General features: G+C 45.9%; 1 protein-coding gene across 5 annotated transcripts in view; it reads right to left on the bottom strand.

Moving 5' to 3' along the window:
• Positions 1-3,741: 3,741 nt before the first annotated feature.
• Positions 3,742-12,841, bottom strand: part of DDHD1 (DDHD domain containing 1) — a 97,926-nt gene continuing 88,826 nt past the window's right edge. For all 5 annotated transcript variants that reach the window (XM_068254669.1, XM_068254664.1, XM_068254667.1 and 2 more), the window contains one exon: positions 3,742-4,064. In XM_068254669.1, coding sequence (XP_068110770.1) covers positions 4,010-4,064 — 55 coding nt within the window. In that variant the 3' untranslated portion in view covers positions 3,742-4,009. The remainder of the gene's footprint in view (positions 4,065-12,841) is intronic.

Here is a 12,841-nt window from a genome sequence, read left to right on the forward strand (position 1 = left end):
TTCTGGCATAAGTAGTGTCTAAGTCAAAACACTGGAACAAGCATATGGCTAATCCAGAGTCAGCTGAGTTAGCGCACCTGCTAGTTCAGGGTCTATGGCTAAAAGTATTAGAAGCAGAGGATCAGTAGGGCTGCCAGGCAACTGGTATTGTTTAAAAGGAAATAAATATGGCAGCCTCCATATCCGTCTCACATCGAGTTCACTTTAATACTTACCTGGGGCTTCCTCCAGCCCCCTTGCCCTCTCCCTAGGACTTTCGTCTCAGGTACACTTTAATGGCTGGTACACACCAGTCAGAGACGGGTTGAATCGATTATTTCTGACAGGTCCGACCTGATTTCCGATCATTTTTCTGATCGATTTTTTTCCATTGTCCTCAATGCAGAATCGAGCGGCGAAACGGACATGTCGGAAATTATCTATCGAGCCATCTACATGGCTCAGAATCGAGCCTTGTATTCCCAGCATAAAGGCCCATACACACGTCGGATTTCCGCAAACGACGGGTCGTTTGAACGTCCCGTCGTTCACCCGCTAAATCGGGCGTGTGTACAGACTGTCGTTCGCTTGATAAGGGTGTTTGAGCGATCCGCCCGGCGGATCGCTCAAACCCACCCTTATCAAGCGAACGACAGTCTGTACACACGCCCGATTTAGCGGGCGAACGATGGAACGACGGGACGTTCAAACGACCCGTCGTTCGCGGAAATCCGACGTGTATATGGGCCTTAAGAGGCATAAAAAGATAGTCTACATATTCAGTAGTGATGTGTGTATTTACAGTGTTTTTCCATCCTTGACCGATTGTGAAATTGATCGTAATGATCAGTTTGCCTGAAAGGTTACATGCAGTTCATCTTGTGTTTATACAGCCCTACAGATCTCTGCTGAAGTGCTGATATCATCTACAAACACACTGAATACCTCAGTACCATCTCTTGGCTCAGTTTTGCAGTGTAAACATTGGCAGAGATCAGTTTGCATTTTAGAAGAGAAGCAAAATCAGTATGAATTGTATTTCTGATAGGAGTCTCATTTTAGGCCTAGTGCACACCAAAAACCGCTAGCAGATCCGCAAAACGCTAGCGGTTTTTGAAGCTGTTTTTCTTATTATTATGAAGCGTTTTGCGGTTTTGTGTAGCTTTTTTGTGTAGCAGATTACAGATATTGTTACAGTAAAGCTGTTACTGAACAGCTACTGTAACAAAAACACCTGGAAAACCGCTGGGATCTGGCGTTTTATCAAGCGTTTTGCGTTTTTACTATTCTTAACATTAGAGGCAGTCAGAAACGCCTCAGAAATACAAAAAATGCCTCAGGGCCCGTTCACACTTAAAATCGCAGAACGCCGGCGATTACCGCCAGTGATTTTCCCGCGATTAGTGCGGAAAAATCACTGGACACTGCGGCGGTTTTGGAGCGATCGCGATTAGCGTGCTATGCACGCTAATTACGATCGCAAATCGCAGAACGCTCGTCGCCGGCAGTGAGAACACTGCCACTCGCTACATTGTGTAGAGGTTCTTGCAGAACCGCTAGCGGTTTGCCGTGAGCGGGAATCGTGCGATTCCCGCTCAGGTGTGAACGGGCCCTCACCCCGGGAGTATGCGTTTCTGCAAAACGCCTACCGCTCTGGTGTGCACAAGCCCATTGAAATACATTACCCAAGCGGATCCGCACCCGCAAGCGGTTCTAAAAACGCTACCAAAACCGCTCGCTGTGCACTAGGCCTTAAAGAGGAACTGTAGTGACATATAGTATAGTATGTTACTTATCTTGGTTTCAGCCTCACACTTCCTAGTAATCTTTAGCTTAGGCTGTTTTTATGCAACCTTCTCCCAGAGCATTCTGGGAGACCAAGGCCCATATGCAATTAACTTTTTCTCCTGAGTTTTCGCCTTGGTGATATTTTTAAGCTTTTCAATAAAATGCAATTAAGCCACCAGAGAGCAAGATACTACTCGAAATAATATTGATAGATCTTTTTCACATACTTTTCAATACTTTTTTTCAGTTGAAAAGTCCGGGAAGTTATTTTAAATAGAAAAATTATCTCCTAGGAGAAAACTCGGTAGAAAAGGGGAATTGCATATGGGCCCAGGTGTTATTTCTGCTGACTTTGGAACAGGACAGTAAACACATATTTGGCAGCCAGTGATGTTTCTAGCCAGCAGTAAAGATGTCACCGCCTGTGATAAATCCGAGATGAAAAACAAACTATAACAAGTAACTTGTCTATACTCTATATCTTATCTAAAGTTTAGATAGTTTACACAGCAAATCTAGCTGCAAACAGCTTTAACAGAATATGATTATTTCTTCCTGTGATACAATGACAGCAGCCATGTTGTTTGTAAACATTACACAGAGGCAAGCTTATCTGCATCTTGAGCACTCAGCCTGTGAAAAAACCTAATCCCCCCTCCTCCCCTCTGCCTCTGAAATCAATGGCTAGTAACACCTCCTCCTCCTGCCCAGACTGAGCTCCCATAAGCCCTTGCTACTGCCAAGGCTCTCTGAAAACCTGTGGGTGTGGTTTATTTCGTTTATAGGGAATTAGAGTATTAAAACAAAAAAAGTATTTGGCTTGAGGAATGCCCTATAAACAATAGGAAAGGAACACAATTATGCAAGGAGTAAAAGTTCACCTCGGATCCACTTTAAGGATCAAATTTCTGCAGGATCCAGAAGCTTCCCACGTCTCAGTGCTCATTCACACTTGTAAACTGCAAAACGCTAGCGCTTTTGCTAGCGTTTTGCTTGGGCAATTTATTGCATTTAACTCGAAAAAAATCGCCATTCACACTTGACAATTTTTTCGCGATCACGTTAACGCTCCTATAGCACTAAAACGCGATCGCCTGAAAATGGTGCAGGCTACACGTTTGCGTTTTTAGCGATCAACGCAAATCGCCCAAATGAGAACAGGCCCATAGGGTATTATTGTACTAGCGATTTAAAACGCGCTAGCACTTGAGCGTTTTGCCAAAATCACCGCCAAAACGCTCTAGTGTGAATGGGCCCTTAGGTACTTTTTTATACTGCCTCGGGTACACTTTTATTATGGTGTTAGTCTTCAGGCGGTTTTATATGGTAAGTTAGCTGCATAGAGCGCCCTCTACTGTTTCTACTGGTTTGCCACAGGGCGGATGCCAGAAGAAGAGACAGCATGGACCCCAACGAGTCGCGCCGGCGGAGAGGTGACATTGCTGCTGGCCTGGTAAGCCCGAATGGGGGGAGGCCTGGGGGCTCGAGGCAGGCAGCTGCAGCTCCACAGGCTTTGAATCGATTTCATGCTGAAATCTATTCAAAATCTGTGTGCAGTGTGTGGGCAGCCAATAGGATCCCTCTCTGATCAGATAAGGATCTGTTAGTTGATCTACCAGAGTATGGCTACCTTTAGTTACATGAGCATGGTGGTGTGTGTGTTGGAGCCACTCCTCCGCACTGTCTGATAGCCTATCGAAACAAAGTCTCTGGTAAGGAGGCGTGGTTTCAGACTCACTGGAATTATATTTAATTTTGGAAAAAGTGCAGCTTTTTAAGACAATGTAAACACATTTGAAATTTTTTTACAACGTAAGTCTTACGCAAGTTGGAGGAGGGGGTCTCTCCATCTCAGATAGAAAATCAGTCTACAAAGCTATCTTTTTTTCCCTCAAACCTCCCCCCCCCCCCCCCCCCCCATGACATATTTTAAATAATTCATTCCACACGTTTTATGTGAAACCACAAGAACCGGTTTATTTTTTTGTAATGAAAATATTACTAAGTGTGTGCCAGTGTCCACAGTTAAGTACAAAGATATGCATTCTGGGAAATCAACTTAGGAAGAATGTAAAAAATGAGTATGGCTCGAAAAGGAAACTCGTAAAAAAAATAAATCGTAATTCGAAGGATGAGAAGAAAATATTCAACTAGTTTCGCCTCAGGCTAGTCAGCAGCATTCTAAACGAGTCACGTTGGCGAGGCTATAGAGAAGCATCACCCGCAGCGTTCTCTCACACGGCTATCTCCCCGCGGTTGCTACGTGACTTTCGCTTCCTGTGCTGCCTAATGGTAACCTAAAAAAAATGGCGGCAAGGTTAGGCACACACATACCATTCATACAACAAGGTGCAATTACATAAGACCCGCCTTACGGTACACGTCATTTAGCTGGCCAATCCGTGCTGAGCATAGGACGAAACAAAACCAAATCACCTAGGTTACCTGCAGTGAAAACTATATGTAAAACATTCAGAAGTTCCAGAGATATGGTTTGCTGAAACGAGATGCAGATTTTCACTTCTTTGGCAAAAGTCGGCGTTGGCCTCACACAGTCTACCACCCGAGTCTTTTGTGCTATGGGTGGCTTCAGTGGCCAATAGGGAAACTGGAACTATTGAGGTCACAGGAAGGCTGCATTAGATATCACCACCAATTTAGCCACGCTTCCTGTTATGCTTGGTACTCCACAACAATGCAGAGGCAGTATGGGCATTTGGACAAATTGCCCTATTTACCCCATTCAATGGATTTTGAGCATGAAATGAGTCTTCCATTTTGCCATATTTCTGGGTTGTGGACTAGTAGGCCACAGCTCTGGTGGTGTCCTCTTCTGACAATGCAATGAAGGCTCCTTATATCTGAAATTGGTTTCCTATTCTTGCCAAACTTATGGCTAGTGTAAGTAAAGGCTCGTACACACGTCTGACTGAAGGCAACGACGGGTCCGTCGTCACCTCCCGCTGGGCGGATTTTCAGCAGACAGTACGGCGTGTGTACAGTCTGTCGGCGGACCGATAAGGCTGTTTCTGAACGATCCGCCCCCGCCCAGTGGGAGGTGACGACGGACCCGTCGTTGCCTTTAGTACGGGCGTGTGTATGAGCCTCAAGTCTAACCCTTGTGTGATGTCCTCTAGTCTGTGGCCTGTGTGCCAAGGTGCGATAGGGGCAGGGCAACAACCACAGAAATGCTGACTTTTTCCAGCTAATGAAGAACATTAGGGGCAACCGGTGAACAATTAAGAACATTCAACTTTCATTTACTTCCTCTTCAATGGATTTAATGAGCCGGTATCTCTGGAATGTCGGAGTATTTTGACATCTCTGTTTTTGAGAGGACCTTATGGTGTGGTCTTTTATCATACAGTCACTTTCTATTGTTAAGATTAGTGATAGGTTGGCTTTAGATCATAATGGGTGATGCAAGGGTTGACTAAAAGGGTTTTTGTTTTTTACTTAAATATACATAAAGGATCCTTGAACAGAGCTCAAAAATGGAATACTGAACTTACCTGGGACTTCCTCCAGCCCTGCATAGCCCGAAGTCCCTTTGGCATCTTCTGGGTTCCCTCCGTTCTCTCGCTATTCAGGAGCAACCGACTCCTGACAGGAGCAACTCCATCACTGTAAGCATTTGGCACATGCACAGTTCATTCTTTCTTGAGAGAACCGCAAATACGCGCAACGCTCACGGCGACAGGCAGATGGTCAAGACGGGCACGCAGACGGCCGTGCAGCGAATGGAGCTGCCAGAGGGAGAACGGGCCTCACGGGGCTGGAGGAAGCCCCAGGTAAGTTCAGTATTCCATTTTTGAGCTCTGTTCAGGGTCCCTTTAAAGAACTCCAAGCAGATCTGCTGGTTTTCTCAGAGTTCTACAACTGAGTATTTCACCTGCTAAAAAAAATGGCTATCAAAAGAAAAAACCCACCTAAAGTCCCTTTTCAGCTTTCAGAATTAGTGGATTGGCTGCTTCATTTAAATTGCATGCAGGAACCTTTTCCCCCACATGAGAATGTCATGTGACCTTTTGATTGAACTGTGCCAGTTTCCATTCAGTTTCATTGCCATTTACGTAACCAACTTCCACCTGTGGAAACGCCCCCTGCACACTCAGCAACAATAGGCCTCTCAGTTTTAATGGCTACAAAACAGCTCAATATGAACTATTGCAGAACCGGAACGAGGCAATCTTGCGATGATTGTCAATTAAATTAAAACCAGAAGATTTGCCATCCAGAGTTTTTATTATTAATCTAGTTGTAACTCTTTCTGGTTGCTGCTAGGGATCCCTATGTCAGCCCTATGTCAGCTTTACTGAATGTTGTTGTACCAAGGCGTGGTCTACACACAACCAAACCTGGAAACTGAGCACTGTGGAATCTTCTGCCGATTGATTTTTGGTAAGTTCAGGCTGTCAGGTGATTTATTTTTAACACTCACAGACCTCTTCAATTGCAAACATTCTCACCACGGTCTACACGCACAAGGAACCCGAGGTGAGAGGAAAGTGGAGGCTGCCATATTTATTTAATTTTAAACAATGCAAATTGAATGGCTGTCCTGCTGATCCTCTGCCTCTAATACTTTTAGCCCAGGGGTGTCAAACTCAACACTGGGACCAAGTTGCAGGCCAAACAATATCTAGTGGTCACCTCACTTTCCTTTATACAGTTTCCTGGTGTCTAGTAGCTTCCCCTCCCTGTCACCCATAGTTCCCTGTGGTCTAGTAGCCTCCCCTATACAGTTCCCTGGTGGTTCACCTCCCTCTCCCTTATAGAGTTCCCTGGTGTCCTATCGTCCCCCTCCCACCATTTAACAGTTCCGTGGTGTCTAGTAGCCTCCCTCCCCTCATGCAGTTCCCTGGTATCTAGTGTTTTCCCCTCTCTCCCCATATGGTTTCCATGGTGATTTAGGGCTTCACCTCAATAGAGCTTCCCTTGTGTTCTAGAGTGGACCAAACATAATGCAAAGTGGCAAAACCACTTGTGGTCCAAATTTGAAGGCTCTGCTATTTGGCTCACAGGTCAGACATTAACATGTATATTTTAGCCATAGCCCCTGAACAAGCATGCAGATCAGATGTTTGACACTGATTTGATAGCATTAGCGGCATGCTCGTTCCAGATGTGTGATTCAGGCACTACTGCAGCCAAAATAGATCAGCAGGACTGCCAGGCAACCAGTGTTGTTTAAATGGAAATAAATATGGCAGCCTCCATTTTCAGCGCCAAGGAATAAGTTGGTTCTTTAAAAATTAATAATATACCTCTTCCTTCAGGTTCCCTTGAAAACCCCCATTTCCACATTTGCATCTATGGCTCTCACCACCACCCAATAGTATATCAAAATGTGCAGAAATGTGTGCAATACATAAGTTGCCTGAAACGTGATCATGTGACACACACAGCCCTGTTCTGCTCCCTCGGAGAGTACCCAGAGAAATGCCACAAGGGCTATACTACCTCCTCTCCCACTTACAATGGTATGTTTCTCCATTAGCTACAGCGGGAGGAGGTAGATATGCAGATGGACCATGATGACCTGCACCTGGAACCCCCTGCCAGAATGCCACTCTATTCCAATTCTGTGTGAGGGGACAAGCAGTCCACGTGAGTCACATGACCATGCTGCTGCTGAGCAGGACAAGCAGTCCACATAAGCCACACGACCATGCTGCTGACCAGGACAAGCAGTCCACGCGAGTCACACGACCATGCTGCTGCTGAGCAGGTCAAGCAGTCTACGTGAGTTACACGACCATGCTGCTGCTGCCCAGGACAAGCAGTCCACATGAGTCACATGATCATGCTGCTGATGATTATCAGGACAAGCAGTCCACGTGAGTCACATGACCATGCTGCTGCTGACCGGGACAAGCAGTCCATGTAAGTCATAAGACCATGCTGCTGCTGACCAAATTTTAGTTAACACTTTTTTTTTTAACACATTACTGTATATTGTAGTACACGGCTGTGAAAGATCTGACATAAAAATACAGAACCAGGAGAGGGGATTTAAGCTCTGTCTGTCTAAACTAAAGGTGGCGGCCATCTTGAACCAGCTTCTTAAAGAGACTCTGTAACATGAAAAAGATCCCCTGGGGGGTACTCACCTCGGGTGGGGGAAGCCTCCGGATCCTAATGAGGCTTCCCACGCCATCCTCTGTCCCACGGGGGTCTCGCTGCAGCCCTCCGAACAGCCGGCGACTGTGCCGACTGTCAGTTCAATATTTACCTTTGCTGGCTCCAGCGGGGGCGCTGTGGCTGCTTTCCTCTCCGAACTAGACGGAAATACCCGATCTCAGTCGGGTCCGCTCTACTGCGCAGGTGCCGGAAACTTGCGCCTGCACAGTAGAGCAGACCTGACGGCGATCGGGTATTTCCGTGTAGTTCGGAGCCGACAGCAGTCAGAGCGCCTGCGCAGGAGCCAGGAAGGTAAATATTACGTCACAGCTGCACGGAGGGCTGTAGCGAGACCCCCGTGGGACAGAGGACGGCGTGGGAAGCCTCATTAGGATCCTGAGGCTTCCCCCACTCGAGGTGAGTACCCCCCAGGGAATTTTTTGAGGTTACAGATCCTCTTTAAGACTATTTCCTGTTTGTTATATGGATCTTTGGACTACGCTACTTTCTAAATCTTTCAACCGAGTCAGACACACACACAGACCATTTTTTTTTCAGCAGAATTACCCAAAAATCATCACAGCCGAACAAACCGTCATCACGAAAAACCCAAAAGTGGCCGAGATGGTGGCCTGCAGAGCTCCCGCAATGACAGACATCCCTTAAGAGCTCCGCCCACTTTAAGGATGGCCTCACCTTTCTGGCAAATGTAGTGTGCGTTACACAGCAAAGCAACAATGATTAAACCAAAACAGTATTAGTTACCAATACAAATAACGCTGTTTACATAAATAAATATATAATACTACCATACTCTTATTAATATAAATATGTAACAGTAGCATACCCACTATCTTGCTTACTTAAACTGGAACCGAACTCTTGCACAGCACACAATGGAAAGCCTTCATTCCACATATAGTCGCTGAAGAAATCCCCTGCTTCTTTTCTGTGTTCAGTTCACCCAGATCAAAGTGTCTAATTAGTTCTTACCAGCAACTGTGACTAGACTGCAGGAGCACTGGTGAGGCAGCTCTCCCCATACAGTAAACACGGAGGCTTAACCCCTTCAGTGTCCCCTGCAAAGTGAAACAAACTTCTAAACTTTTCCATGAATCGTAATGAAGACTTTTTCAGGTCATCATGCTGTGTCTAATCTTTTAGAGCAGAGAGGAAATTCTGAGTTCAGTTCCACTTTAAAGGGGAACTGAAGAGAGAGGTATATGGAGGCTGTCATGTTTATTTCCTTTTAATCAATACCAGTTGCCTGGCAGCCCTGCTGGTCTATTTCTCTGCAGTAGTATCTGATTAAAACCAGAAACAAGTATGCAGCTAGTCTTGTCAGATCAGACTTATAAGTCTGAACCACTGAAACACCTGATCTGCTGCATGCTTGTTCAGGGGCTATGGCTAATAGTATTAGAGGCAGAGGATCAGCAGGGCTGCCAGGCAACTGGTATTGTCTAAAAGGAAATAAACATGGCAGCCTCCATATACCTCTCTCTTCAGTTCCCCTTTAAAGCACACTTGAAGTAAGAAGGATATTGAAGCCGATTTATTTATTTCTTTTTGAACAACGCAGATTGCCTGGCTGTCCTGCTGATCCTCTGCCACCTCTAGCCATAGACCCTGAACAAGCATAACAAGCAGATCAGATGTCTCTGACTGAAGTGTGACTGGATTAGCTGCATGCTGGTTACAGGTCTGTGATTCAGACACTACTGCAGCCAGAGATCAGAAGGGCAGCCAGGCCACTGGCATTGTTTAAAAGAAAATCAATATGTAAGTCTCCATATTCTTCTCACTACAGTTGTCCTTCAACCACTTCTGGACTGCAGTGATTGAAATCTACACCCTGTTTGTGGCTGCTTATTCTTGCCAAGGTGTAGATTTCAATTACCACTCCCAGTGACAGCCAGGCAACTGGTATTGTTTAAAAGGAAATCAATATGTAAGCCTCCATATCCCTCTCACTTTAAAGGCAAACCTGTGGGTAAGCATAGGTGATAAGTTAGATACTTACCCAAGTACTGGGAAGCCCCTCCCATATTGTCCTAGACCCCACTACTGCTGCCTGGGACCCGCTTCTGGTTTGTAGTCTCACAAGCGGATCTGTGCTCAAGACGATACAGCCGCTCTCGTATACAGACAGCAGCGCGGACATAAGAGCATAACAGACAAGACCTTGCCGGATAAGCTTAGAGGGTCCCAGCACTGGATCAGTGGGGTCGAGGATGATGGGAAACCTAAGGACAATCCAGAGGCTTCTGTCTACTTAGGTAAGCATCTCATTTTTCTTCCAAATCCCGCTGCAGGTTCACTTTTGCACGATACCACCAAACCAATAAATTTCAAGTTCAGGTGTCCAGAAAAAAAAAACTAAAAACAATCATTGCAACTGGCAAATCTCCATGGATTTTGTAGAAAATTTGACCAACTCCTGACCAGTAGAAAGGATCAATGAGGTACTAACTTGCAGGCAAATGTAATGCAGGGAACAGAAAAACAATACTAACAAACTACTTAGACTAGATTAGTTCTTCATCAAACGGTGCAGCAGAGACAGTCAAATCTGGCAATTCCCTCTCACCTAGGGCTAGAAGTGCAGGACTGTGCAGCCCAGATTTGGGTTCAGAGCAATTTTTAAGTACCTGGAGTCAGAGTCGTTGGAGGATTTTTGTACTCACTCCACAGCCCTACAATGGCTGTGGAGTCGAGAAGTCAAAGCAATTTTGGGAACCTGGAGCCGGAGGTTTTATAAACCGAGGAGTCAGAGTTGGATGATTTTTTGCACCCACTCCACAGCCCTGGTTGCCCCTACCCCTAACAAGGACTTGTCAGACCAGCAACACAAGAATGCCCTTTGGAAGTGGGGGTAGCTTTAGGTGGCATTGCAATCACTCCCATGTACACTGCGTGGGGGGGAAATGCAAAGCCAACACTCTTCTACTTCCTGTGACCACACCCAGACCACATAAAAACCCCACATACAACAGGTAAGTGTTCACAACTATCTGTACATGCCTTAACCTTACTACATACATTTTCTGACACAGACTTGTTTTACCATCTTCTATTTGTTGATGGCAGGAGACGTAAAGATTTGAATGAAGCTTTACAAAATAATTTGGAGGATAGCAAAGGTATTGGCAGTCATGGTACTTGCTCTTAAAGCGCACCTGAAGTGGAAATAAAAAGGGGGCGCTCCTATGGGTTTTGTTAAGAACTTACTTGTTGGCCGTTGCTCCATCACACGGTGGTCTCGCTTGGCCGCTCCGAACGGTGGCCATGTAAATATTTACCTTCCCCGGATCCAGCGCAGTATTGGCTCTCAGCTCGGAATGAGGCGGAAATAGCCGATCGCTGTCGGATCTGCTCTACTGCGCCTGCGCTGGAGCCAGGGAAGGTAAATATTGCAGACGCTACGGAGCCTCCGTCACAGCCTGACAAATTGTCAGCTGTGGCTTACAAGGGGCACAGCTTGACCACCGTGGGTGTGAGGACGACGGGGGAAGCCTTGATAGGATCCAGAGGCTTCCCCCTCCCAAGGTAATTTAGTACTGCTGTAATGTGTATTTATGGCCACTTGTCACTAGGGGGTAGTGTGAGACAATAAAAGAGGACTTCTCATTTCACTTACTATATTTCTGCTAGTAGAGAGAGATTAAAGAGAATCTGTACTCTAAAATTCTTACAAGAAAAAGCATACCATTCTATTCATTATGTTCTCCTGGGCCCCTCTGTGCTGTTTCTGCCACTCTCTGCTGCAATCCTGGCTTGTAATTAACAGTTTTAGGCAGTGTTTACAAACAAACTAACCAGCTTGTGATAGGCTCACATAAGCAGAGTGTGTGAGTCATACAGAGCCTGCAGGGGGCCTGCAGAGGGTGTGTATCGCTTCTATCCAATCACAAGCAGCCCTGCACATTCAACACATTCCAGCCTAAGCCCGACAGAAGGAAACAGATTAGATCATATAACAGAGATAACACAGCCACTGTGCAATTAGGAAAGGCTGCAGTAAGCCAGAGAACAGGCAAATGAACTTATAGGATAGAAGAACTAAGGCTGAGAATTGTTACAGAGTCTCTTTAAAGCATTCCAAGAATTTCCAGCACAAGAGTTCAGCTGGCTGAGGTGAAAAGCAGTGCACTTATCTCAAATGAGAGAACTTTATTTAAGCTGCTAATGGATTAAGGTGCACATGCACCTCTTTAGTGGTCAAAGCCTACGCCAATACTCTTCGATCCCCCACCGTGGATCAGTTTCAGCGATTGAGCCCATCGCTGGCCACTGCGCCTGTGCGGCCCTGGTCACGCGTATCTTTGTTCGTGTTGCCGTTGGTGAGAGCGTCCTGCGCAGGTGCAGTAAGAGTAAATCTCTATTGCGCAGGAAGCTCTTGCCGACAGGAATGCGAACAAAGGTACACGTGACCAGGGCCGCGCAGGCGCAGTGGCCGGCCACAAGCTCAGTCGCCGAAACAGCCGCAGTGGTGGACCGGAGGATCGAAGAGTACCGGCGCAGGCACAGGGCGACTGCAGGGGGCCAGGAGAACTCCCAGGTAAGTAAAACTGGCTTTTTTTTTGATACACTTAAAGAGTAACTGTCGCGAAAATCTTAACATTTAAAACACATACAAATAAGAAGTACATTTCTCCCAGAGTAAAATGAGCCATAAATTACTTTTCTCCTCTGTTCTTGTCAGTTACAATAAGTAGAAATGTGTCATTACCAACGGATTTTGGGCTAGCCCATCTTCTCATAGGGGGGGTTCTCAGGGTTTTCTTTATTTTGAAAAGCACTTAGTGAATGGCAGTTGCTCCGTCCAACTGCCAAAATAGTGTACAGCAAGCACGGAGGCTGGGCAGCATCTTTTTCAGGGAATGTCTTTATAGAGAATATGCTGAGAATCCCCTATGGAGAGATGGATTAGTCCAACACCTGTCGCTTC

The sequence above is a fragment of the Hyperolius riggenbachi genome, chromosome 9 (genome assembly GCF_040937935.1).
Source record: "Hyperolius riggenbachi isolate aHypRig1 chromosome 9, aHypRig1.pri, whole genome shotgun sequence".
Lineage (NCBI taxonomy): Eukaryota > Metazoa > Chordata > Amphibia > Anura > Hyperoliidae > Hyperolius > Hyperolius riggenbachi.